The sequence below is a fragment of the Dryobates pubescens genome, chromosome 3 (assembly GCF_014839835.1).
Source record: "Dryobates pubescens isolate bDryPub1 chromosome 3, bDryPub1.pri, whole genome shotgun sequence".
NCBI classification, from domain to species: domain Eukaryota; kingdom Metazoa; phylum Chordata; class Aves; order Piciformes; family Picidae; genus Dryobates; species Dryobates pubescens.
Genome location: NC_071614.1, coordinates 22,446,020 through 22,471,388, shown reverse-complemented (window position 1 = coordinate 22,471,388; position 25,369 = coordinate 22,446,020). Strand labels below are relative to the sequence as shown.

Here is a 25,369-nt window from a genome sequence, read left to right as displayed (position 1 = left end):
TTTCTCCCTCTCCAAGCAGCCACAGAGCTGAGATGCACCCATGGGATACTGGATTCCATGGAAACTGAGGTGCTTTTGGACACGTGGGTCCAGAAACCTTTACCTTGCTCTAGTCAATAGGGTCATGAATAAAAATTTCCCTATCCAGCAAGATTCCCAGCTCTGAAACCAGCCCCTCAACACACTCTGCTAATGCCTGAGAGAGATGCCACGTGCTTATCAGCAGGAATGAAGGCATTAAATAACCTGCTCTGAGGGCTCCCAAAGCATTTAGCAGATCTAATCAAGGCAATAATCAGACCGAGGCACAGTTCTTGAGGCAGGAGCTCTGAGCAGGACCAAGGGCTCAGAAAAGCAGCCTGCTCCTGCTTAATTACAGGAGCTGCACAATTCCTCTCTCCCAGTCTCCAGAGCAATTTGGCCAGCAGCACCCAGTGCCCTGAAGCTGAAGTGAAAATAATGAGTCCTCTGCATTACTTTCTTATTAAAGAAAGAAGACCACCCTGTGAGTCTGAAATGTTAAAAGGAGGTGAGCTTGGTCTTGGGAGACAAACCTCCCTGAGGTGTAATGAGTGGAGCTAATTGCAGGGGGTCATAAAGTGATGTTCCCCAAGGCTCACTACTGGGGCCAGTTCTCTTTAATATCTTTATCAATGATCTAGATGAGGGGATCAAAGGAACCCTCAATAAGTTGGGTGGGAGGGTTGATCTGCTGGAGGTTCAGGAGGCTCTACAGAGGGATCAGGCCAGGCTAGATCAGTGGGCCAAGGTCAATGGGATGAGGTTCAACAAGACCAAATGCTAGGTCTTGCACTTGGATCACAACAACCCCATGAACACTCCAGGCTTGAGGAAGAGCAGCTGGAAACTGTCTGGTGGAAAAGGACAGCACCAGAACAAGAGGACACAGTCTCAAACTGCACCAGGGGAAGTTTAGGCTCGAGGTGAGGAGAAAGTTCTTCACAGAGAGAGTTGTTAGCCATTGGAATGTGCTGCCCAGGGAGGTGGTGGAGTCACCATCCCTGGAGGTGTTCAAGAGGGGATTGGACGTGGCACTTGGTGCCATGGGTTAGTAGTCATGAGGTCTTGGGTGACAGGTTGGACTTGATGATCTTTGAGGTCTCTTCCAACCTTATTGATTCTGTGATTCTATGACCTGGGGGTGTTTGTCAACAGCCAGCTGAAGACTAGACAGCAGTGTGCCAGGTAGCCAAGATGGCCAACAGCATCTTGGCTTGGATCAGCAATAGCGTGGCCACTGTCCCCCTGTACTCAGCACTGCTGAGCCTGCATCTGGAATATTGGGTTCAGCTTGGGGCCCCTCACTCCATGAAGGACATTGAATGCTGGAGTATGTCCAGAGAAAGGCAAGAAAGCTGGTGATGGGTCTGGAGTCTTCTGAGGAGTAGCTGAAGGAAGTGGGGCTCTTTAGCTTGGAGAAAAGGAGGTTGAGGGGAGACCTTCTTGCTCTCTAGAACTCCCTGAAAGGAGGCTGGAGTCAGGTAGGGATCAGTCTCTTGTCAAAGGAACAAGTGACAGAACAAGATTAAAAGGCCTTAAATTGTGTCAGGGGAGATTTAGGTTGGACATGAGGAACAATTTCTTCTCTGAAAGGGTTGCAAAGCCTTAGACCAGGATACCCAGGGCAGTGGTGGAGTCCCACCACTGGAACAGGACTGTGGCTGCCAGTATCAGTTAGTAGAATCATTTCAGTGCCACTCACTGTGGTAGTTCCCTGGAGGGACTGAAAAGCTGTGTAGATGTGGTCCTGAGGGACATGGACTAGTGGTGACCTGTCAGCACTGGATTAGTGGTTGGACTTGATGATCTCAAAGGTCTGTTCCAACCATAACTATTCTATGAACCTCAAGGCTTCACCTCTGCAAGGCAACCTCTCCCTGGTCTGACAGCTCTGGGAACAGCAGCAACACCATGTGCTCAAACACCGCCTGACATCTGGGCTCTACTCAAACCTTGTCTCTGGCAGCAGTGGCCTTATGCCCAGAGCTTCACAGTGTCAGCCACAGGTGCCATGCCATCCTCACAGGGCACCTTCTCTTTAAATCCCTCACTGCCAGGCCCAGCCTTGGCAGCAGTAAACAACATGAATCTGGCTGCTTTAAGCTGTAATTAACCCCCCTGGGGTACATTTCCCATCACAGCAAAGTGAGTCCTCAACACAGTCTAGAGAGCTGTAACCACCTTTAGAGTGGAAAATAACAGACCACAAGACTTCAGGAGGCACTTTTTGAGTCAATATTCACTCTGTTAAGAGTGGAGGACATCTTCCCCTCATCATCATTGTTCCTTCTGGGGACAGAATAACCTTTTTAGCTCCTGCTCTGAGCTCCAGATGATAAATACTTAAAGGGGCACTGAAACAGCCCTGTGAAGGGCAGGTGGCAGGTGTCACCTGCCCATATTCTGCCCAAAGAAAGAAATTGGAAGGCTGAAGGCACCTCTGACCTGCCAACAGCCACGATGAGATTGAGCATGGCTGCCCTTCTCTCAGGACAACAAATGCAGAACATCTTCTCTTACACACATGCAACACTGCAACAGAGGCTGGATATGGACTGCACTGTGTTTTCTAGGCTCCTGTTCCATCTTCCCATACAGTCAGTGAGGCTTAATGCTTGGAAAATAAGCATTGGGGGATCCCTGTGCACTGGAGCTTGTCCAAAGGAGGGCAATGAAGCTGGTGAAGGGTCTGGAGCACAGCAGCATAAGTCTTGTGAGGATCAGCTGAGGAAACTGGGGTTGTTGAGCCCTGAGAGAATGAGGCTTTCACTCTTTACTACTCCCTGAAAGGAGATTGGAGTGAGGTGGGGGTTGGTCTCTTCTCCCAAGGAACAAGGAACAGGACAAGAGGAAACTGCCTCAAGTTACACCAGGGAAGGTATAGGTTGGACATGAAGAACAATTTCTTTCCCAAAAGGGTTGTCAAGGCCTGGAACAGGCTGCCCAGGGCAGTTGTGGAGTCCCCATCCCTGAAGGGATTGAAAAGACCTGTAGATGTGGTGCTGGGGGACATGTCTTAGTGATAACTTGGCAGCACTGGGTTAGCAGTTGGACTTGATGATCTTGGAGGTCTCCAATCTAAGCTGTTCTGTGATTACAGAATCCCAGAATCCCAGCATGGTGGACCTCTGGAGATCATCTAGTCCAACCTCCCAGTTAAAGCAGGGTCACCCAGAGCAGGTTGCCCAGGGTTGCAATGTCCAGGTGGGTTTGGACTCTGCAGAGAAGACTCCACAATGTCTCTGGGCAGCCTGTTCCAGGTCATGACAACCCTTTCAGGGAAGAAATTGTTCCTCATGTCCAACCTGAACCTCCCCTGGTGCAACTGAGGCTCTGGCACCCTCTCAGGAGCAAAGCTTTTCCTCATGTTTCTCTCTCATGGTTCTCTGATTCTGTCCCCATCACAGCACAGAGCAGTCATAGAATCATAGAATCATTAGGGTTGGAAGAGACCTCAAGGATCATCTAGCTCCAACCCCCCAGCCATGGGCAGGGACACCTCACACTACAGCAGGTTGCTCACAGCCACATCCAGCCTGGCCTTAAAAGCCTCCAGGGATGAGGCTTCCACCACCTCCCTGGGCTCACCACTCTCATGGTGAAGAACTTCTTCCTAACATCCAATCTGAATCTACCCATTTCTAGTTTTGTTCCATTCCCCCTGGTCCTATCACTCCCTGACACCCTAAAAAGTCCCTCCCCAGCTTTCTTGTAGGCCCCCTTCAGATACTGGAAGGCCACAATAAGGTGTCCTTAGTGCCTTCTCTTCTCCAGCCTGAACAGCCCCAACTCTCTCAGTCTGTCCTCATAGGAAAGGAGCTCCAGCCCTCTGATCATCCTTGTGGCCCTTCTCTGGACACACTCCAGCATGTCCAGATCCTTCCTGTAATAGGGGCTCCAAAACTGAACACAGCCACAAAACCACAGAATCATTCAGGTTGGTAAAGACCCTCAGGATCACCAAGTCCAACCAATAACCCTACTCTCTATGATTCACCCCAAGCACCACATGCAAACCACCTCTAAACACATCCAGGGTTGGTGACTCAACCACCTCCCTGGGCAGCACCTTGCAATCCCTGACCACTCTTGATGGGAACAATGTTTTTCCTAATGTCCAGTCTAATCTACCCAGTCACAGCTTGAGGCCATTCCCTCTTGTCCCATCACTAATTACCTGTGAGAAGAGACCAGCAACCAGCCTCTTTACAACATCCTTTCAGGTAGCTGTAGACAGCACTGAGCTCGCCCCTCAGCCTCCTCTTTTCCAGACTAACCATCCCCAGCTCCCTCAGTCACTCCTCATCAGATTCATTCTCCAGACAATTCATGCAGCCTGCATGCGACCTGTCCCCAAAAGCAGGGAAGGCAGAGGCTGGGGGGCACAGGGAAGGGCCCCCAGGACACGCTCAGAGAGGCAGGAGGTGCAGGGACGCCCTGCCGGGAGCACTGACTTTGTGCGGATGTCCAGGTCGTCGTGGCTGGAGTGGCACATCTCGCTGAAGCGGGACACGAAGAAGTCGTAGCTGCGGTGGTAAGAGGGGGTGTCCTCCTCAATGTTGGCAAACTTCACAAACTGGCAGAGGATAGAACAGAACAGAAGAGAATTAACCAGGTTGGAAAAGACCTTCGAGATCATAGAGTCAAACCTATCCCCCAACACCATCTAATCAACTAAACCATGGCACCAAGCACCCCAGACAGTCTCTTCCTAAACACCTCCAGTGATGCTGACTCCACCACCTCCCTGGGCAGCACAATCCAATGGCCAATCTCTCTTTCTGGGAAGAACTTCTTCCTGACATCCAGCCTAAACCTCCCCTGGTGCAGCTTGAGACTGTGTCCTCTTGTTCTGCTGCTGGTTCCCTGGGAGAAGAGACCAACCCCCACCTGGCTACAACCTCCCTTCAGGTAGTTGTAGACAGCAAGAAGGTCTCCCCTGAGCCTCCTCTCCTCCAGGCTAAGCAACCCCAGCTCCCTCAGCCTCTCCTCGTAGGGCTTGTGCTCAAGGCCTCTCCCCAGCCTTGTTGCCCTTCTCTGGACACCTTCCAGCAACTCAACATCTTTCCTAAACTGAGGGGCCCAGAACTGGACACAGGACTCAAGGTGTGGCCTAACCAGTGCTGAGTCCAGGGGCAGAATGACCTCCCTGCTCCTGCTGGCCACACTATTCTTGATGCAGGCCAGGATGCCATAGGCCTTCTTGGCTGCCTGGGCACACTGCTGGCTCATGTTCAGCCTGATATCAACCAGTACCCCCAGAGAAGAAAAAGGGCTCAGCCCAGCATGGCAACAAACAATCTTAAAGTTCCTCTCCAAAGTGGCAAAGGCTGAGCTTGGCCTACGCTCAGGGAGGTTCTACTGCCCAGCCGCTCTGCCCTGGTGAGGCCTCACCTGGATTGCTGTGTCCAGTTCTGAGCAATCCAGCTCAAGAAGCACAAAGAACTACTGGAGAGAGTCCAGCACAGAGGCACTAAGGTGAGAAGGAGACTGGAACATCTATCACACGAGGAGAGGCTGCGAGAGCTGGGGCTGTTTAGCTTAGAGAAAAGGAGGCTGAGGGGGGATCTCATGTGTACTAACAAACATCTAAGGGGTGGGTGTCAGGAACATGGACCCAGACTCTTCTCAGTGGTCCCTAGTGACAGAACAAGAGATAGTGGACATAACCTTGAACATAGAAGTGCCATCTAAATGTGAGAAGACACTTCTTTACTTTGAGCATGGCAGAGCACCGGAACAGGCTGCCCAGAGAGGTGGGGGAGTCTCCATCTGTGGAGAGTTTCAATGTCTGCCTGGATGTGTTGCTATGTGATCTGCTTAGAGTGATCCTGCTCTGGCAGGGGGGTTGGACTTGATGATCTTCAGAGCTCCCTCTGATTCTCTGTGACTGAGCTGCAGCAGCACCCAGGACATGGAGTCATCACACAGAGATGTGCCATCACACAGCCCAGACAAGCTCCAGCAGCACCCAGGACCTGGGATCCAGGTGCTGCACATATCATTGCAAGCCCCAGAGTTCCCTGTTGAGGGTGTTTAGGGCTGCAGCAAGGCTCTGAGAGATCCCTAATATGCAACTCACACTAGTAAGAGGAGATAAATTTGCCCCCAGCTTCTTTTCATCCTCCTGGATGGCACAAACCTTATTCAATGTTTCCCATACACTGCTGCAGGGGTGAAACAGCCTTGGAAAGGCCTGTGGAGAAACCAACTGTGAGCAGGTTCTAAACCACACCCCAGATCTTGCTTGCAGGATGCCACAGCATGAGAGCCCATGAGCTCACCAGAAATGCCACCTGACTGACAGCTTTCATGGAGAGAATTAAGGAGGGAGAAAGGATAAACAAGCTCCCAAGCTTTCCTCTGAATGTCAAAACTTATTCATGATGAGATGGGAACAAAGGGTTGGGCAGGAAGGAGGAACCTCCACTCATCCAGTCCTGTTGACAGGGATAGCTTTTGCAAAAGGAAAATAAATGAAACCTCAAAAGCACAACAGCTGCCACAGAATCCAAGGGATCAGCTCCTGGCTGGGACATGTGAAGCATTCAGCCTGCATCCCAACAGCATCTGGTGCTGTGAACAGGCAAGGTTCCTCCTTGGCCTGGGACAGGCATCGTCCTTCTGCTTTATCCTCCCACTCAGAGCAAGGACAGAAGCAGCTGCTTGCCAATATCCTGGGCAGAGAAATTTGCCAGCTGCTTTTGTGCTGCTGTGCTGCACCCTCTGCAGCATGCTGGGGAAGGTGAGGCTGTTTGCATGGGCATGGGATGAAAGGAGAGGATGGTCCCAGTCCACAAAACCAACCCAGCAACGTCAGGAGAGCAATGCTGCAGAGCTGACAGAGGGGATTCTGCCCCTCTGCTCTGCTCTGGTGAGACCCCACCTGCAGTGCTGGGTCCAGCTCTGGGGTCCTCAGCACAGGAGAGACAGGAACCTTTCTGGACTGTCTTGGAATGGGTGCAGAGGAGACCACAAAGGTAATGTAAAGACCAGAGCCCTGTGCTGAGAAGACAGGCTGAGAGAGTTGGGGTTGCTCGGCCTGGAGAAGAGAAGGCTCCAGGGAGACCTTCTTGCAGCCTTTCAGTACCTAAAAGAGCCTATAAGGGAGATGGGGACAGACTTTTTAGCAGGGCCTGTAGTGACAGGGCAAGGGATGGTGGTTTTAAACAAAACCAGGAGAGATTTGGACCAGCTAGAGGAAGAAATTCTTTGCACTGAGGGTGGTGAGACACTGGCCCAGGTTGCCCAGAGGGGTGGTAGATGCCCCATCCCTGGCAATGTTCCAGGTGAGGTTGGATGGCTATCTGAGGAACCTGATCCAGTTGAAGATTAGAATAGAATAGAATAGAATAGAATAGAATAGAATAGAATAGACCAGACCAGAAGAGACCTTCAAGATCATCATGTCCAATCCATCATCCAACACCACCTAATCAACTAAACCATGCAACCAAGCACCCTATCAAGTCTCCTCCTGAACACCTCCAGTGATGGTGACTCCACCACCTCCCCAGGCAGCCCATTCCAATGGACTATCTCTCTCTCTCTGTAGAACTTCCTCCTAACCTCCAGCCTAAACCTCCCCTGGCACAGCTTGAGACTGTCCTCTTGTTCTGGTGCTGGTTGCCTGGGAGAAGAGACCAACCCCCACCTGGCTACAACCTCCCTTCAGGGAGTTGTAGAGAGCAATCAGGTTACCCCTGAGTCTCCTCTTGTCCAGGCTAAGCAACCCCAGCTCCCTCAGCCTCTCGTCATAGGGCTTGTGTTCCAAGCCCCTCACCAACTTTGTTGCCCTTCTCTGGACATGCTCCAGCAAGTCAACATCCTTCTTAAACTGAGATGTTCCTGCCCACTGCAGGAGCATTGGATGAGGTGACCTTTACAGGTCCTCTGTGATTCTGTGGTGCTGGTGCAGCCTTACTGCTTCCAAGAGTGTGGCACAAAGCTCTGTGGTTGCACTGAACAATCCCACGCCGTGCAGACAAGCTGTTCTGCAGCAAGGCACCAGGACTGCTGGCTTCCTCCTCTAGCTGGGAGGACCTAGCCTACCTCCAAGGGGTTACCTGTCCATGAGGCATTTCTTAGGGTGCTCAGCAGCCTCTGAAGATGCTATGCTGCACAGTAGCTCCTCCTTCTTTACCCCAGCCTTATCCATGGGCTTTGCTCACTTCTTGCCTTCGGCATTTGGTGGCCTGTGGTTATGGAGCCTCCTTCTCTGGAGAGATTCTAAACACATCTGGACACAATCCTGGGCAACCTTCTCTGGGTGACCCTGCTTTAGGTGACCTCCAGAGGTCCTTTCCAAGCCCCAGCATGCTGGGATTCTGGGATTAATATGCACTCTCCGTGCTGGGCTATTAATACCATCAGCTGCAAAAGCTGGCTCGGAGCTGGCGAAGGAGCTGGCTCAGCCCTGCCAGGAACCATTCCCAGCGCACAGGGACCAGCTCCAACTCATAAACTCCTCACCAGAAACGTGCAGGGCTCTTATGTAAGAAACCTCTGTACCAGGCAATGCACAAAAGTGGATTTTCAAAGCTCATGGCACCTCCACGTGCAACTGGAGGTGAGGGCAGGATGCAGAGTGAGGAGCAGTGAGAGGGCTCCCCCACAGCAGCGCCAGGAGAAGTTGTTCCAAGGGTCCCCACGGCCAAGAAACATCATGAAATAAAGGAAATAGTCCTCTGCAGCCAGTATCTGCAGGTATCAACCTCACAGCCATGGGAAGGATGGCATCAGTACTCCTTATTGTAAAGCTCTTGAGATGCTGAGGATCCCACCCATCCCCCACAACAGCACCCACCCCTGATTCAGCTCCCTGCTCTGAGGGCAGCTTCCCCTGATGGCTGTCCTGGAGAGGTGTGGTGGAGCCCAGGGGAACAGCTGGCACATGGAGGGTTCCCATCCCATCACTCAGGAGCTGCATTTCAGGGGACATAACCAGGGCTCACCAAAGCCCAAAGGCCTTTCTCTGAAGGATGCTGGCAGGAGGGACAGTGGGCAGGGCCCCATTGCTGTGACATCACAGGGACACCACCTGGCCACAGCAGCCACCTGCCCAGGACACTATAAAGAGAGCATCCTCCTGTGCCTGCTGCCAGACCTGGCCCAGGGGCAGCCCCCAAGACATCCTAGATGAGGTCCTTGAGGAGCTGGTGAAACTACTTGATGAAGGGCTGAGAGAGCAAGACCAGAGGCCAGACTAGGCTGCTGGAGATGAGGACAACCACAAATTCCTGGAGGTGCCTGAGGCTCTTTCAGCTGGATGGCCAGGGCAAGATCAAGGGAATGTGTTCTTCAGGAGCACTGCAGAGCTCACCAGGCAGTGGTAGCAGCAGCTGCAGCAGTAAGAAATAGGAGGCAGAGAGGTTGCCAGGGGGCCCAGTGCTCTGCAGCATCCACTGGTGTCCTGCAAGGCACAGGAAGGATTCTTGCCCTCAAGGTCGATCAGGCCAGGGGCATTTGGCTCCTCTGGGAAGCCACTGAGATAATAGCTCCAGCCTGAGGGAGAAGAGGGCTTGGGCATCTCCTGGGAGGCATGGCCAGCTTGTGGGAGGAGGCAGCAGGTCTTGTTCACATGCTCAGGGAGTAGCTGAGGTCAGGATGGAATTTTTCCCCCCAGGGCAAATTGGCACTGACCCCCAGGGGCTTTTTGCCTTCCTTTCCAGCATTGAGCATTGTACCTTGGCAGAGCTCCTCTGCTCCACCCTGGCTGAGTGGCCATCAGCAACCTGCTCTAGCAGAAGGTGTCCCTGCCCTTGGCAGGGGTTGGGACTAGATGATCTTTAAGGTCCCTTCCAGCCCAAACCACTCTATGAATCTTCTCACAGAAGGTCTCTTGCACTCAAAATGATTCCATGATGCTATGATTCCATGAGACATGGAGATGCCCAGCCAAAGCTGAAAGAGAAGCTATCAAACCCTCAGGGAAAGCAACTTATCCTCACTAATGGGCATCACATCCCAGCTGAGAAGCTGCTCTGCAGCTTCACACTGCATTGCCACTGGAAAACCAGTCCAAAACACTGAGCTGAGAAACTGCTTCTGCTGTGGTTTGCAGAGGCCTGGGGCTGGGCAGCTTGGGACTCCTGCGGTTGAAGCTGATAAGCTCCAAGTGAAACACTGCTGGGACTAGCAGGGAGCAAGCGCAGGGAAAACCTGAGCGCAGCTGCCATGGAGAAGCAAAGCAAGGGGCTGGTAAGGGACAAGGCTGCCACCTATAAATACCTCAGACATAAATACATCAGGAGAGACACATGGAGGAGGGGGAAGAGTTGTTTGAATGGCACATAAAGGTTTGTCAGAGGGAAAATAAAATGGGAATGCCACTGAGCTGGAAATTAGATCATTTCTGCCCAAAGCAGGGAGGGAGGTTGTCCAGCAGCCTCCTAATGAGGATGAGGATCCAAAGTGGCTTTAAGCCACAGCTCCATATGTTCACCCAGGGGATTACCAGATGGGGTTGCAGCCATCATGGGGCACTGGATTTTCACTGCCACCTCCAGCTCTGGGGCCATGGAGCCTGGGTGGGTTGGTCAGAGGGATCAGCCTCTCCACAGTGTGACACCTGGGCTCTTCGTGAGACGGTTCCAGGCGAGATTTCACACCCTGGAGGATGACTCACTTGGAGCAGGCTTCTATAAACAACCTCCTCAGCCACTGCCATCAGCTGCCTCATTGTGAAGACGGCCTAAGACAGCACCCTCTAATTAAGCACAAGCCCGAGGCATGTTGCTCATTAGCGGAGACAGGAAGAAGTGCCTCGTTATCACCCTTCACTTTCCTCTAAAAGCCCTCAAGCTTTTGGTGTTAGCTGCCCCCTGAATGCCACCATGCTTGAGAAGGCAAAAAAAAAAGGCACCATTAAACCTCCATTCCTGATGAGGACTCCAAGTTGGGAGCAGGAGTTGATCAGTTAGAGGGTAGAAAGGCTCTGCAGAGGGACCTTGCCCGGCTGGACAGATGGGCAGACAGGATGGCATTTAACAAGTCCAAGTGCTGGGTGCTGCACTTTGGCCTCAACAACCTCATGCAGAGCTACAGGCTGGGGTCAGAGTGGCTGGAGAGCAGCCAGGCAGAGAGGGACCTGGGGGTGCTGACTGACAACCGGCTGAACACGAGCCAGCAGTGTGCCCAGGGAGCCAAGAAGGCCAATGGCATCCTGGCCTGCATCAAGAATAGTGTGGCCAGCAGGAGCAGGGAAGTCATTCTGCCCTTGTACTCTGCACTGGTTAGGCCACACCTTGAGTCCTGTCCAGTTCTGGGCCCCTCAGTTTAAGAAGGACATCGAACACTTGAAGGTGTCCAGAGAAGGGCAACAAGGCTGGGGAGAGGCCTTGAGCACAGCCCTGTGAGGAGAGGCTGAGGGAGCTGGGGTTGCTTAGCCTGCAGAAGAGGAGGCTCAGGGGAGACCTTCCTGCTGTCTACAACTCCCTGAAGGGAGGTTGTAGCCAGGTGGGGGTTGGTCTCTTCTCCCAGGCAACCAGCACCAGAACAAGAGGACACAGTCTCAAGCTGTGCCAGGGGAGGTTTAGGCTCACGGTGAGGAGAAAGTTCTTCCCAGAGAGAGTTGTTGGCCATTGGAATGTGCTGCCCAGGGGGGTGGTGGAGTCACCGTCCCTGGAGGTGTTCAAGAGGGGATTGGACGTGGCACTTGGTGCCATGGTTTAGTAGTCATGAGGTGTTGGGTGACAGGTTGGACTTGAGGATCTTTGAGGTCTTATCCAACCTTATTGCTTCTATGATTAAGACACTCGTTCCTGATTCCTGACCAGAGTGATGACAAGGAAACACCTACCCATGGCCCAGGACCATCTCTCCTCTCCAAAAATGCCTGAAGTTGGGAGGTTTGATTTGCACAGGCAGAGCTCTGTCTTGCTTTGACCCAGTGCCTCCTGCTTGAGGGTGTGTGTGCTGTGGCCTGAAGCCTCTGCCACTGGATTGTGAGCCCCTGCAGTAAGGGCTGTCCCCTCACCAGTGCCATGCCAGTAACTCTCACTGAAGCCACAACATGAATGCTGGGGTCAGTCATGGGTCCCTCACCCCAAAAGGGACATTGAGGGGCTGAGCATGTCCAAAGAAGGGCAATGAAGCTGGTGAAGGGTCTAGAGCACAAAGGTGGCTGGGGGAACTGGGGTTGTTTATCCTGGAGAAAAGGAGGCTCAGGGGAGACCTCACTGTCTAGAACTCCCTGAAAGGAGGCTGGAGCCGTGTGGGGTTCAGTCTGCTCTCCCAAGGGACAAGTGACAGGACAAGAGGAAAAGGCCTCAAGTTGTGCCAGGGGAGGTTTAGATTGGACATGAGGAACAATTTCTTCTCAAGAGAGCTGTCAAGGCCTGGAACAGCCAGGGCAGTGGTGGAGTCCCCATCTCTGGAGGGACAGGAAAGCTGTGTAGGTGTGGTGCTGAAGGACATGGTTTAGTGGTGACTGAGCAGTGCTGGATTAATGGGCTGCACACAATCTTAAAGGTCTCTTCCAACCAAAACAATTCTATGATTCTACAGTTCTCCAGCCTACCATGGAGCTTGGGCCACCTTTGGGCAGAGGGAAGTGGGTGGGTGATGCCTGGAGACCCTGCTCCCACTGCAAGAAGATTTCACAGGCAGCTTACAGCAGCACACCACACCAAAATGCCACGGTAAAATGCTGTCAGCAGTAGGTTTCAACCAAGAGATCAATCTTCCCAGGGCTGGGGATTGAGACATTTGCTGATGGGCAGCTCACATCACTGGGAGCAATTAGCTGCAAAGAAGAACAAGATGTGAAGATCTCTGCTCAGCTGCCCATGCCTCAGTGGAGACATTTACAGCCTTGTGTCTGGGACCTTGCCAGCTCCTGGGGGAAAGAGCATTGCAGGATGAAGAGCCAGGGGGTGCCAGGAGAAACATTAACACCATCCCTCTCCCTGTCCCACACAGCAGAGAATTAAAGCTGAGGGCTGAGCTGACACCATCTAACCAAGTCCACCCTTCTGTCCAAAAATCATAGAATCACAGTATGGTTAGAGTGGGAAGGAGCCTTTAAAGGTCATCTCACCCCTGCAGTGCGCAGGGACATCTGCAACTAGAGCAGGTTGCCCTCAGCAACACCCATCTGGCCTGGAACATTGCCAGGGATGGGACATCAAACACCTCTGAGCAGCCTGGGCCAGGGTCTCACCACCCTCAGTGTAAACAATTTCTTCTATCCAGACTGAATCTCCCCTCTTTTAGTTTCAAACCATCACCCCTTGTCCTGTCACAATAGGCCCTGATAAGAAGTCTGTCCCCAGCTTTATTATTAGCCCCTTTAAGTACTGCAAGGCTGCAAGAAGGTCTCCCTGAAGCCTTCTCTTCTCCAAGCCAAACAACCCCAATCATCTCAGCCCTTGGATTACTTTTGTGGCCTCCTCTGGGCACACTCCAACAGGTGGATGTCTCTCCTGTGCTGAGGACCTCAGAGCTGGACACAGCACTGCAGGGGGGATCTCAGGTCAGAGCAGAGGGGCAGAATCCCCTCTCTCAACCTGCTGGCCACACTGCTTTGGATGCAGCCCAGGATGCAGTTGGCTTCTGAGCTGTGAGTGTACACTGCCAGCTCATGTCCAGCTTTTCACCCACCAGCACCCCCAATTCTTTCTCTACAGGGCTCCTCTCCATCCCTTCACCCCATAGCCTGGATTGGTACTGGGGGTTGCCCTGTCCCAGCTTGCAGGACCTTGCACTTGGAATTGTTGAACCTCACGAGGTTCACATGGTCCCAGTTCTCTGTCTTGTCAAAGTCCCTCTGGAAGGATCCCATGCCACAGTAGGCCTGCCATCCTCACCACTCAGCATCATCTGCAGAGCTGCTGAGGGTGCACTGAATCCCACTGTGTGTCATTGATGAAGATAGTGAACAGCACTGGTCCCAGAACAGACCCCTCTGCTGGGGTACACCACTTGTGACTGATACCCATCTGGACAACCACCCTCTGGATGTCACTGTTTTGTCAGCCTCTGAAAAATCCAGCCATCAAATCCATATCACTCCAGTGTGGAGAGATGGATGATGGGCTCCATCTGAACCCCTCTCAGAAAGCAGCAAAGACAGATGCTGCTTGTTCAAGTAAAGCTACCAGGCACTGGAAGAACCCTCACAACCTGGGTGCTGGGTATACCCAGTGCTCCCAGTCAAGCCAGCAGAAAGGCCATGCACAAGTGGCTGCTCACCCAGTGCTCCCAGTCAAGCCAGCAGAAAGGCCATGCACAAGTGGGCTGCTGGCTGCCAGCTGGGATCAGCAGTTTGGGTGCTGGGGGGATGTCATCTGTGTTCATCTGTGCTCTTTGTTCTACATCTGTGACTGGCACATCCCCGCTCCAGCTAAGCCATTTATTACACCCAGCAGCTCTGTTTAATCCAACCCTTTTCTGAGCACAAAGAGCTCCCAAAATCCATGGGGAGCCCCTCCTAAGTAGGTCTGCTGTCCAAAACTGCTGACAGGCCCCATGCCCTCGAGATTGTTTGCAGAATTCAATGAGAATGGAGGCATTGAAACAGAGATTGGAGACCAGTGACTGGTCACAGGCAGTACAGCGGGGTCTTGGAAACATCATGCATGGCAGGACACACAGGAGTGGACTCCATAAATCCTCCCTTTCAGCCCCTCTTTGTTCTTTCACAAGATTTCCTGCCCTGGCACCCTGCAGAGATGTGGGGGGCAGCATCAATGTCAAGGGCAGCAGGTGCTGTCACCTCCCACTGCACTCCTACTCACCGAGTTGGTCCCCAGGATCTGCAGGTTGGGCTTCTCTGACTCCAGCAGCTTTGCAACCATCTTCAGGAAGCTCTCCACGAAGAGGTTGATGCTCTGGCAGTGGCAGGCCATGAGGAGCTGATCCAGGGCCTCCATGGCAATGCACACGTAGCTGGAAGTGGGCAGAGAGCAGTGTGATTCCCTGAGAGCAGCACAGGCTTGTGGCCATCCCTCCTTCTTCCCTCTCCCAAACCTCCAGCAGAACACTAACCTCTCCTGGTCAATCAAAGAAGACAACTTTGGACCATCAAGTCCAATCATTAATCCAGTACTGACAGGTCACCACTAACTCATGTCCCTCTGCAACACACCTCCACAACTTTTCAAGCCCTCCAGTGATGGTGATTCCCCCACTGCCCTGGGCAGCCTGTTCCAGGCCTTGACAACCCTTCTGGGGAAGAAATTGCTTCTCAAGTCCAACCTAAACCTCCTCTGGCACAACTTGAAGCTGTTTCCTCTTGTCACATCATTTGCTGCTTGGAAAAAAAGACCACCCTCCACCTTTCTCCAACCTCCTTTCATGGGAGAGTGAGAGGGTCTCCCTTGAGCTTCCTATTCTCCAAGCTAACCAACCCCAAGACCTCTTGTACAACCTCTGAGGTACCAGTTAGCAGGACACTGGAACTAAACCAAACTTTACATCTCCTTACCACCTCCCTTTGACTCCTGCTCTCCATGCAGCTGTGAATCTTTGTGCCACAGCAGCAGCAGCCACAATGAGCCCAGATCTCCTGATGTGGTTGAAAGCAGGAGGTGGCAAGCCCAGAGCTCTTGATAACAAGCACAACTCCTCCTTTAACTTCCATTTTTCAAGGGAGCTTCTACAACAGCTGGATTCACAGCCTGGGTAGGAAGCAGCAGCCAACAGTTGTGCTACAAGAGGGAAACCTGAAAGCACCCATCTCAACAGCGGTAAGGTGGGCAGGAGCTGGTCCCTTCCAACCCCAAACATTCTATGATTCTATCATCTGCTTACATCAGTCCCACCTGCACATTAAAGGAGGTGCCCAACAAACACCAGACTTTTAGGTTCCAGCTGGCAAGTCACAGTAAGACCAATCCCTCCTCCTCAGGACCCAGAACTGCTGAAATCTGGCTCCAGTCTTGAGGAGATTCTCCTGTGTTCTGTAACATGGTTGAGCTCACACTGCAGCCAGCCCTGCAGATACCATTACAGCTCTTCCATGTGCTGTGAAAGTAAGCAGCCAACTACTCCTTAGCTATAAAGCTCCAACCCATCTGTCAAACTAGGTTAAAACTGGCCCAGGGGTGAAAAAAGGCATGAAGTGATGAGTGAGGACCAGCATGAAGCACTGAGCTCCTGCCTTGTAGGAGAAGACTGATAATACATTCTGTGCCCAATATTACTGCCACGGCATGGCTTCTCTTCTGGGGAGGCCACCAAGAGGGAGAAGGCACCCTCATGGAGTTGTGACCTTTGACCTACCCCAACCATCTTCTTACAGATCAGAGAATCACAGAATTGTTTTGGTCGGAAAAGACCTTTGAGATCACCCAGTCCAACCATTAACCCAGAACTGCCAGGTCACCACTAAACCATGTCCCTCAGCCCCACAGAAAGAGTGACTGGCCATTGGAATGGGCTGCCCAGGGAGCAGGTGGAGTCACCATCACTGGAGGTGTTTAGGAAGAGACTGGCTGGGGTGTTTGGCGCCATGGTTTAGTTGATTAGGTGGTGTTGGGTGATAGGTTGGACTTGATGATCTCAAAGGTCTCTTCCAACCTGGTCTATTCTATTCTAATTCTATTCTATTCTAATTCTATAGCTATGAGGCTCTGAAAGCCATCCAGGATGGGAACTCCACCACCACCCTGGGCAGCCTGTTCCAGGTCTTGACAACCTTTCTGGAGAGGAAAATCTTCCCCACGTCCAACCTAAACCTCTCATGGTGCAACTTTAGGCTGTTTCCTCTTGTGCAGTTGCTTTGTTACCTGGGAGAACAGACTGAACTTCACCTTGCTCCAGCCTCCTTTCAGGGAGTTGTGGAGAGTAAGAAGGTCTCCCCTCACCCTCCTTATATCCAGGCTAAACAACCCCAGTTCCCTCAGCTACTCCTCACAAGCCTTGTGCTCCAGATCCTTCACCAGCTTCATTGCTCTTCTTTGGATGTGCTCCAGCCCCTCAGTGTCCTTCTTGGAGAGGAAGGCCTCAAACTGAACCCAGTATCCAAGGTACAGCCAAATCAAGGCTACGTCACACAGAGGAGCCAGGTACCTATGTGCTCAGCTGCTCCTGCAATGCCTGGCTGTGGTTTCTGCAGCCACACTGCTCCAGCCAGCACCTACCTACAAACTGAAGGCTGATCCAAACCTATTTCAGACCTTTCAAAGTTCAAGCTTGATTCAATCAGCTAGTGTTCCAACCCAATTACGTGCCTACATGCACCAGTGGTGGAGGAAGGAATCTATTCCCCTCCTCCTCCTGCTGAGGCTTGTCATCAGATGTCAGAAGTGGTTGAAAGCCTTTTCTTTTCCCAACATAGCCAAGCAGAGCCTGTTAACAGCTGCTGAACATGAGGCAGAGCTTTGAGTGTCCTGTCACTCCCAATGATGGGTGATGTGGAAGAGGCTTTGAAGGCTTTCCAACTTTTAACACTTAGACAGGCTGCTGCCTTCTCTTCCCCCAGGATAAAAGGCAGGCTGAAGTTCACACCACGAAGCAGAGCCGTGTTTGGCTGCCATGGCTTTGTTCAGGAGACAACAGGAATCAACCCAGGAGCTATTTCAAAGGGAAGGAGCCCTCCTGTGCTCCCCCCAGCCTGTCTAATCAGGCCAGTCAGCTATTCCCTTGCAGTAAACACAGCGAAACCATGCTGGAAGTGATGTGAGGAAGAAAGAAGAAGAGTTGGAACCCAGACAGGACCAGGCAGGTGGGTCAGACAGAGCAAACACAGCAATCCTCATTTAGCTCAGTGCAGCCCCATCACGTGTCCTCTGAAAAGCATCAGCACACTGCTCCTTCTTCTCACTCATGCTTGTGTCACATCCCCATAGCTCCAAAGAGATGTGCACGGGGTGCAACATCCCTAGGCCTGTCCCAAGTAGTTCTCAGCAAGCTGCAGCCATTGACATCTTGTTTACCTGCCTGCCTGCACCTAGCCAGGCTTCCATGAGGCTTTGAAAGAGCCACTGTGGACTAGGTCAGGAGGTCATAGACCTCTGATCCTATTAATCCCAGCATGGTGAGGGTTGGAGGGGACTTCTAGAGATCATCTAGTCCAATCCCCTGCTGAATCAGGCTCACCCAGAGCAGGCTGTCCACAAATGTGTCCAGGCAGGTTTGGAATCTCTCCAGAGGAGGAGACTCCACAGCCCCTCTGGGCAGTCAGAGCTCCAGCATCCTCAGAGGGAAGAGGTTTCAACTCCTGTTCAGATGGAACCTCCAGGGTCCCAGTTTGTGCCCATTGCCCCTTGTCCTGTTGCTGGGCACCACTGAAAAAAGTGCCATCCTCTTGCCCCTGTCCTTTGGATACTGACAACACCGAGAAGATTCCCTCCTAGGCTGCTCTTCTCCAGGCTAAACAGCCCCAGGTCTTTCAGCTTTTCCTCCTCACAGCCCCCTCAGCATCTTCATGGCCTCTGCTGGACCCTCCGGTAGTTCCCTGTCCCTCTTGAATGAGAGAGACCAGAATTGGACCCAGGAGTCCAGATGTGGCTTCTCTAGGGAAATAGAGGGGGACAAGAACCTCCCTCGACCTGCTGGTCACACTCTTCCAAATGCACCTCTGGAGACCTCTGGCCTTCTTGGCTATGAGAGCACATTGCTGGCTCATGGTGAACTTGTTGTCCACCAGCACTTCCAGGTCCTTCTCTGCAGAGCTGCTTTCCAGCAGGTCAACCCCTGACCTGTACTGGTGCCGGACCCTACACTTGCCCTTGTTGAACTTCATGAGGTTCCTCTCCACTCAGCTCCCCAGCCTGTCCCACTCCAGCCTATTCCAATGATGGCCTGGAGGAATGATGGCAGTCCTCCTCCCAGGGACAAACACCACCCACATGCAAACTCTTGAAGCACACTAAGGGATCCACTACATGGCTCCCAGCTTGCTTGCTCCCTTGCAACTTTTCAAGGTGTTTGCACGCTCTTGTGTTTCACGTTTGGAGGCAGACGATGCTTTGTTGTCTCTGCAGCGTGCTCAGAGCTTCAGGACACCTAGGAGCAGACAGATCCTCCCCCTTGCCTGAGCTCCCTCTGCTGTTGAGTGGCCCATCACTAAGGCCGTCCCTGGGGCAGCTGAGGCAGCCTGCAGGCCTTACCCATATCGGTGCCGGCTCACATCTCGGATGAGCCGCTCGGAGAGGTAGGCGCCGATGCGATCCAGCTTCTCCGGGGCAGACAGGGCATAAAACGTCAGCTTCTCCATGTTGGTCTTCACCAGCCCATCCTGTAAAAGAGCAGCACAGGCTGTTATGGCCTCGCACCCAGAGCTGGCAAACATCAGGAGCATCTCTGCAGAAAGCCTTGGCAGCTTTAGTTGGAAGACCTTTAAGATTATTGAGTCCAACCGTTAACCCAGCACTGAATGGTCGCCACTAAACCATGGCCCTCAGCACCACATCTCCACAGCTTTCCAAGCCCTGCAGGGATGGGGACTCCACCAGTGCCCTGGGTAGCCTGTTCCAGGCCTTGACAACCCTTTCAGGGAAGAAACTGTTCCTCGTGTCCAACCTAAATCTCCTCTGGCACATCTCAAGGCCATTTCTTCTTATCAACCCCACTTCTCTCCAACCCCCTTTCAGGGAGTTAGAGAGAGCCAGAAGGTCTCCCCTGAGTCTCCTTTTCTCCAGGCTAAACAACCCCAGTTCCCTCAGCAACTCCTCACAAGACCTGTTCTCCAGACCCTTCAACAATTTCATTCCCCTTCTTTGGACAGGCTCCAGCCCCTCAATGTCCTTCACGGAGCGAGGGGCCCAAAACTGAACCCAGGATTTAAGGTGTGGCCTCACCAGTGCCCAGCAAAGGAGGATGATCCCTGCCCCAGTCCTTCTGGGCACACTATTGCTTATGGAATGGAATGGAATGGAATGGAATGGAATGGAATGGAATGGAATGGAATGGAATGGAATGGAATGGAATGGAATGAACCAGGTTGGAAGAGACCTTCAAGATCATTGCATCCAACCCATCATCCAACACCACCTAATCAACTAAACCATGGCACCAAGCACCCTATCAAGTCTCCTCCTGAACACCTCCAGTGATGGTGACTCCACCACCTCCCTGGGCAGCCCATTCCAATGGGCAATCACTCTCTCTGTGAATAATTTCTTCCTAACATCCAGTCTGAACCTCCCCTGGTGCAGCTTGAGACTGTGTCCTGTTGGTGGCCATCTTGGCCACCTGGGCACACTCCTGGTTCCACCTCAGCCAGATGTCAACAACCCCAAGTCCTTTGCCCCTGGAAATGGATGAACTTTAAAGGTCCCCTCCCACCTAACCCCTTGTATCATTCCATTTCTGATGAAAAACAGGCTCCAAGGGGAAAAACCCAACCCTCTAGGCATCATCTTATGGAGTCGCAGCATCACCTGCCTCCCAGAGACTGTTTCTGGGCAGGTCACACCACAACCCAAACAGCAGAGCTTTGGTGTGTGAAGCACAGGAGCTTCAGCACAGGAAGCCAGAGCTTCATTTACCTCTGGGTCCTCAGGGAAGATATTGTCAACGAGTCTTTTGTAACGAGGCCGCAGGGCACCACAGCAGCCACACACACCTGGAAGAGAAGAGACAGAGTCAGTCAGCAGGGAGGAAATCCTCAGCTTCTGGGCAACCCCCCTGCATGGAGGTGTCCTTGGTGGAAAATATGTCCTTGGATTCACTGGGAAAGCCTGGGAAGAGGACAGAGCACCAAGCTGACAACATGCCAGAGTTTTGCAGACAAAAAAACAACAAGGGAAGAAAACTGCAACTGTGAGGCAGGGAACTGGCTGGTGACCAACATCCTCTGATGCTGGACTGCTCTTCTCACCCAAGACAACAGCCTCCAGGGAGCAATATGTCCAATATTTCCCTAAATCTGTGTCTCTGTACCTTGCAAAATCCTCTTTTGCAGGTCCTCAGACCAAGAACTCCTTCCTCCAACCACTCACCCAAGGAGACACTACTCACACTGTGCCCCATGGAGCTGGCAGTGATGAAGAGAGCCCAGGCTGCTGGAGACAGCCAGAGAGAAAAAGGGGAGACAGCACCTTATGAAGGCTACAAAAGGAAAGTGCAGTTGACTGTTTGCAATTCCAAAGCTGAGCTCATGACAAAGAGCAGAAAGTCCAAAGGCTGCAGGACCGTGGTTCTTCTCCCTCAAGGGGGACACCAGGTGACCTGGTGTTTCACAGGACACCCACACCAGCTGCTCTTTTTGAGCAGCTTTAGATCTGACACTAGCTTGTCCCTGATACACAAGCTGTGTAGCCTCTCCAAAAGTCAAAACACCTCACAGCAGCTACTCTACTCCACAGGCCAACAAATGATGAGCATCAACCTCATCCCAACTCATCCCAAAGCAATTAGCCCCCAGCCACCAAATATCCTGAACAGGGCTGTGATCCCCTCCTCTGCTTTCAGAAGGGATTGTTTGCCACCTGGGTATTTCTCCTTGGGCCAGATCCTGTTCCTCAAGGCCACAGCACACCCTCCACTGCAGGCAGGGATCCCTCCATCTGCAGTCTGGTGTCCAGGTGAGCTCTCAAGCATCAAGCATGGGAATAGCTGGAGCACAAGTGAGTTCAGCATCTGTAGGCCCCTCCACTGTCATACATCCTCCTACAAAAGGCTGTACCAACTCTGTCCTGCCTCCTGGCCATCTACAGAGTTTATGTGAAGAAAGAATCACAGAAAATTAGGGGTTGGAAGTGACCTCAAAATATCATCTAGTCCAACCCCCCTGCCAGAGCAGGATCACCTCCAGGGGAAAAGGGGATTTCTGGACACATTACTCTCCCCAGCACTGCTCCAAGGGCTTTCCATGCCAGGATCCCTCCTCTCCAGCACAATGCATTTTTCCCTGGGAGCATGGTGTTACTGGGATGCCGTACCCCATGGAGAAGACATCCCAGCGTGCTGGTCTTTGTGAGCCCAGGGAAGTGTGAGTAATTCAAGGAGGCCTTTTGGCAACCACTGCCAAGCAGCAGAAGCTGTGGGGACAAAGGGTGCGGTGGAGGGAGCCAGCGACTGCTCCGTCGGAGCACATGAGCTCATGCCAGCTTGTGCCAGTTCCTGGTGCTGGCACCACAAGCTTCCTGTGATGTGCTCACTCACTTCCCCAGCAAGCTGTGCTGCTCCTGCTGGGGAGGCAGCCTGCACCCATCTGTAGCCTGCTGCTTGCTTTGGGGTCCAGCACTCCCAGCAATGCTGCAGTAGCAGAGTTCCTTCCACCTCTAATGCTCTCCCTGCAAACTCCTCCACACCCTAGAATCACAGAATGGCTTAGGTTGGAAGAGGACTTTAAGATCAAGTCCAACCATTATCCCAGCACTGAAAGGTCACCACTAAACCATGTCCCTCAGTACCACATCTTCACATCTCCTAAGCTCCTCCAGGGATGGGGACTCCACCACTGCCCTGGGCAGCAGTCCAGGTCTCAACAATCCTTTCAGGAAAGAAACTGTTCCTCAAGTCCAACCTAAACCTCCCCTGGAATAACTTGAGACCATTTCCTCTTGTCCTGTTGTTTGTTCCTTAAGAGAAGAGACTGACCTCCACCTCATTCCCACTTCCTTTCAGTGAGTTCATAGAATCATAGTATCAATAAGGTTGGAAAAGACCTCGGAGATCATCAAGCCCAACCTGGGAGAGTTGTAGAGAGAGAAGGTCTCCACTAAGCCTCCTTTTCTCCAGGCTGAACAACACCAGTTCCCTCATCTGCTCCTCGCAACACTTGTGCTCCAGACCTTTCACCAGGTTTGTTGCACTTCTCTGGAGATGCTTCAGCACTCCAATGTCCTTCTTGGCCTGAAGGGCCCAAACTGAACCCAAGATTCCAGGTGCAGCCTCACCGGTGCCGAATAAAGGTGGATGACCCCTGCCCTGGTCCTGCTGTCCACCCTATTGCTGCCACCCTCCCTGTATCCAACATTTCATTTCCAAGTCTCAGCTCTGCTGCTCTCCTTTTCAGCCCCCTTCAATTGATTTTGCTCTCTTTTCCAAAGCACCTTTAATCTGGTCTCTTAATAAATCCTCCTTTGCCATTCACCCAAACGAGTGTCTGACGAGCTCCTGGATCCTCGCAATGAATTCCCCTTGGCTGCGTGTTGGGTCACGCATCTCTGCCGGCGTTTGGGCAGGAGCTCTCCTCACGATTTTCCCTGTAAGCCATCCCATTAGCCAAGAAGCCAGGTCCCCTCCACCTCCTGCAGCTTCCTCAGTAATTATCTCACCTCCACAAATGAGACCTCAGAGTATTTTCAGCGCTAATGCACATTCCTAGCCCTGGGAAAGAGCGAAGAGCCCAGCAGTGTTGCCAGTCCACCACCCTCATTCTGATGAATGAAGATGAAGAGCAGACACAGCAAGGATCTCATCAATAATAACAGTGTAATTAAATGCAATGCCTTCCCCCTCACCTAACTCGACCTCTCCTTTCAGAGCTATGAAGTTCTAAAGGCCTCACCTAAAGAATGCAGCAGCAGGAGCCAGATGCAGACCCAAAGAAGTTCCCAGGCAGGGAGCGTCTCACCATTCCCACAGGTCCACACGGGGAAGGCTGGAATGCTGCTCAGACTACTCAGTCTACCACATCAGGCTACCAGTAGGAAGGATCCCACCCCAGATCAGCAGGACAGGACTTCCTAAGAGCAGTGCCTCCAAGTGAGACGCTCTGATGTCTAGTGAGAGGGCTGAGCTCCCTGTAGCAGGGCACTGAAAGGGTCTCTCTTGCTCTGCTTGCATGAAACCAAGAGAAACTTTCCTGCCCCAAACCCCGTTTTCCCTTCCCCAAACCCATTCCTTCTCTTGGTGGTGCCCACCATGGACATACACAGGCACAGTGAGGGAGACCATAAACCCTTTCTAAGCAGAGTAAAAATGACACAGAGCTTGAGGAGAGAGGAATATTTTACCTTGTTTTACTTCCCCTGGTCCAAGAGCTCTCCAGGGAGCAACAAACCCAAGCGTGGTCCTGATGCCAGGGTTGAAATAAGCCCTAGGTTTGGTCTATATGGGACTCCCCAGATCCTCCCAGCACCAAACCCTGATGCTAGGGCTAGGAAAAAAAGCCCAGGAAGCCAGATTACCCAACAAGGGTCTCAGACAGCTATTTCTTCTCCCAGTCACTCGTTTGCCTTTAGCATTCACCACACTGACCCTAGGAACCTTGGGCCACAAGCCCCAATCCTGAGAGCAAGGCACTGACTAGCAGCATCCACCCCACAAGAACAAAACCCTGCAGCCACACGAGAACCCTCCATCCCAGACCGGCACAAGGCTGAAGGTCGCCCGTAGCCACAGCAGCTCCCCCATCCCATGAGATCCAACCCGGCACCCCAAGGAAACGCCGGTCGGGGTGAAGGTACCTGCTCCAGCCACGTGCAGCATCTCCAAGGAGCAAGGAGGGCCGGCGGCACAGATCCGCAGTGTGGGGCCAAGAGCCCAGGTAGTCAAAGCCATCGTGTCCGGGGCAAACCGGGGGGCTCGGGGCGCCGGGTGTCTCTCTCCTCCTGGCCAAGCAGCAGCCGGGGCCGGCCCAGCGGCAGCATCGCTGCAGGAGATGCTCAGCCGAGCGGGAGCAGCCGTTTAAATAAATAAGGGAGCTTTCAGCGCGGCTGCTGAGTCACCCAGGCGGCTCCGATGGCAGCTGGGAACGGCGCTGGCTTTGCACTGAACGGGGACGCGGGGGTGGCCGGGGGGAGCTGGGCATTTCGGAGAGCCCTGCAGGGTGGGGCCAAGGGTGGTTTTTTCAGGGTCCTTTGAGCTCAAAGCTCTCGCATTCCGTACACAGACGAAGCATTATGGCTCGTCTGAGGGCAGGGCTAACGAGGGGGGAGGCTCCGCAGGTCAGAGCTGACCCCAAAACAGCATCCAGGGATGCGACAGACACACCAGCATGGACCTGCACAGTGCGTCATGCTCTTCTCCTGCTGGCAGCCTGCCGGGACGTGGATTTTCTTAATGATGAGGTAAATGGAGGCATGGAGAAATGTCACTTGAGTCCCCTCCCTATGGAGGGAATATGGTGGGAAGCCAAGGAGCCGCATCAGCTCCCATAGCGACCCAGGGGTTGGTCTGTACTCCTACAACAAGCAGCAGGACAAGAGGAAAAAGGCCTCAGGTTGTACCAGGGGAGGCTTAGGGTGGTTATAAGGAATAATTTCTTCCCTGAAAGGGTTGTCAAGCCCTGAAACAGGCTGCCCAGGGGAGTGGTGGAGTCCCTATCCCTGGAGGAGCTAAAAGACATGGAGTTACAGTGCCGAGGGACACGGTTTAGTGGTGACCTGGCAATGATGGTTAACAGTTGGACTCTATGATCTTATAGGTCTCTCTCAACCAAAGCAATTCTATGACTATGATTTGAGGGACAGGACACCCTGGATGGGACATGGTTGGAAGGTTAACTTGT

At 52.6% G+C, this 25,369-nt stretch overlaps 1 protein-coding gene across 1 annotated transcript in view; it reads right to left on the bottom strand.

Annotated features, from left to right (window-relative positions):
• EFR3B (EFR3 homolog B) overlaps window positions 1-24,656 on the bottom strand; it is a 42,276-nt gene extending 17,620 nt beyond the window's left edge. The window contains exons 1-5 of the mRNA XM_009907724.2: window positions 24,327-24,656; window positions 20,457-20,533; window positions 19,077-19,204; window positions 14,760-14,910; window positions 4,476-4,597 (exon numbers count right to left, since the gene is read on the bottom strand). Coding sequence (XP_009906026.1) covers window positions 4,476-4,597; window positions 14,760-14,910; window positions 19,077-19,204; window positions 20,457-20,533; window positions 24,327-24,420 — 572 coding nt within the window. The 5' untranslated portion in view covers window positions 24,421-24,656. The remainder of the gene's footprint in view (window positions 1-4,475; window positions 4,598-14,759; window positions 14,911-19,076; window positions 19,205-20,456; window positions 20,534-24,326) is intronic.
• Window positions 24,657-25,369: the final 713 nt, after the last annotated feature.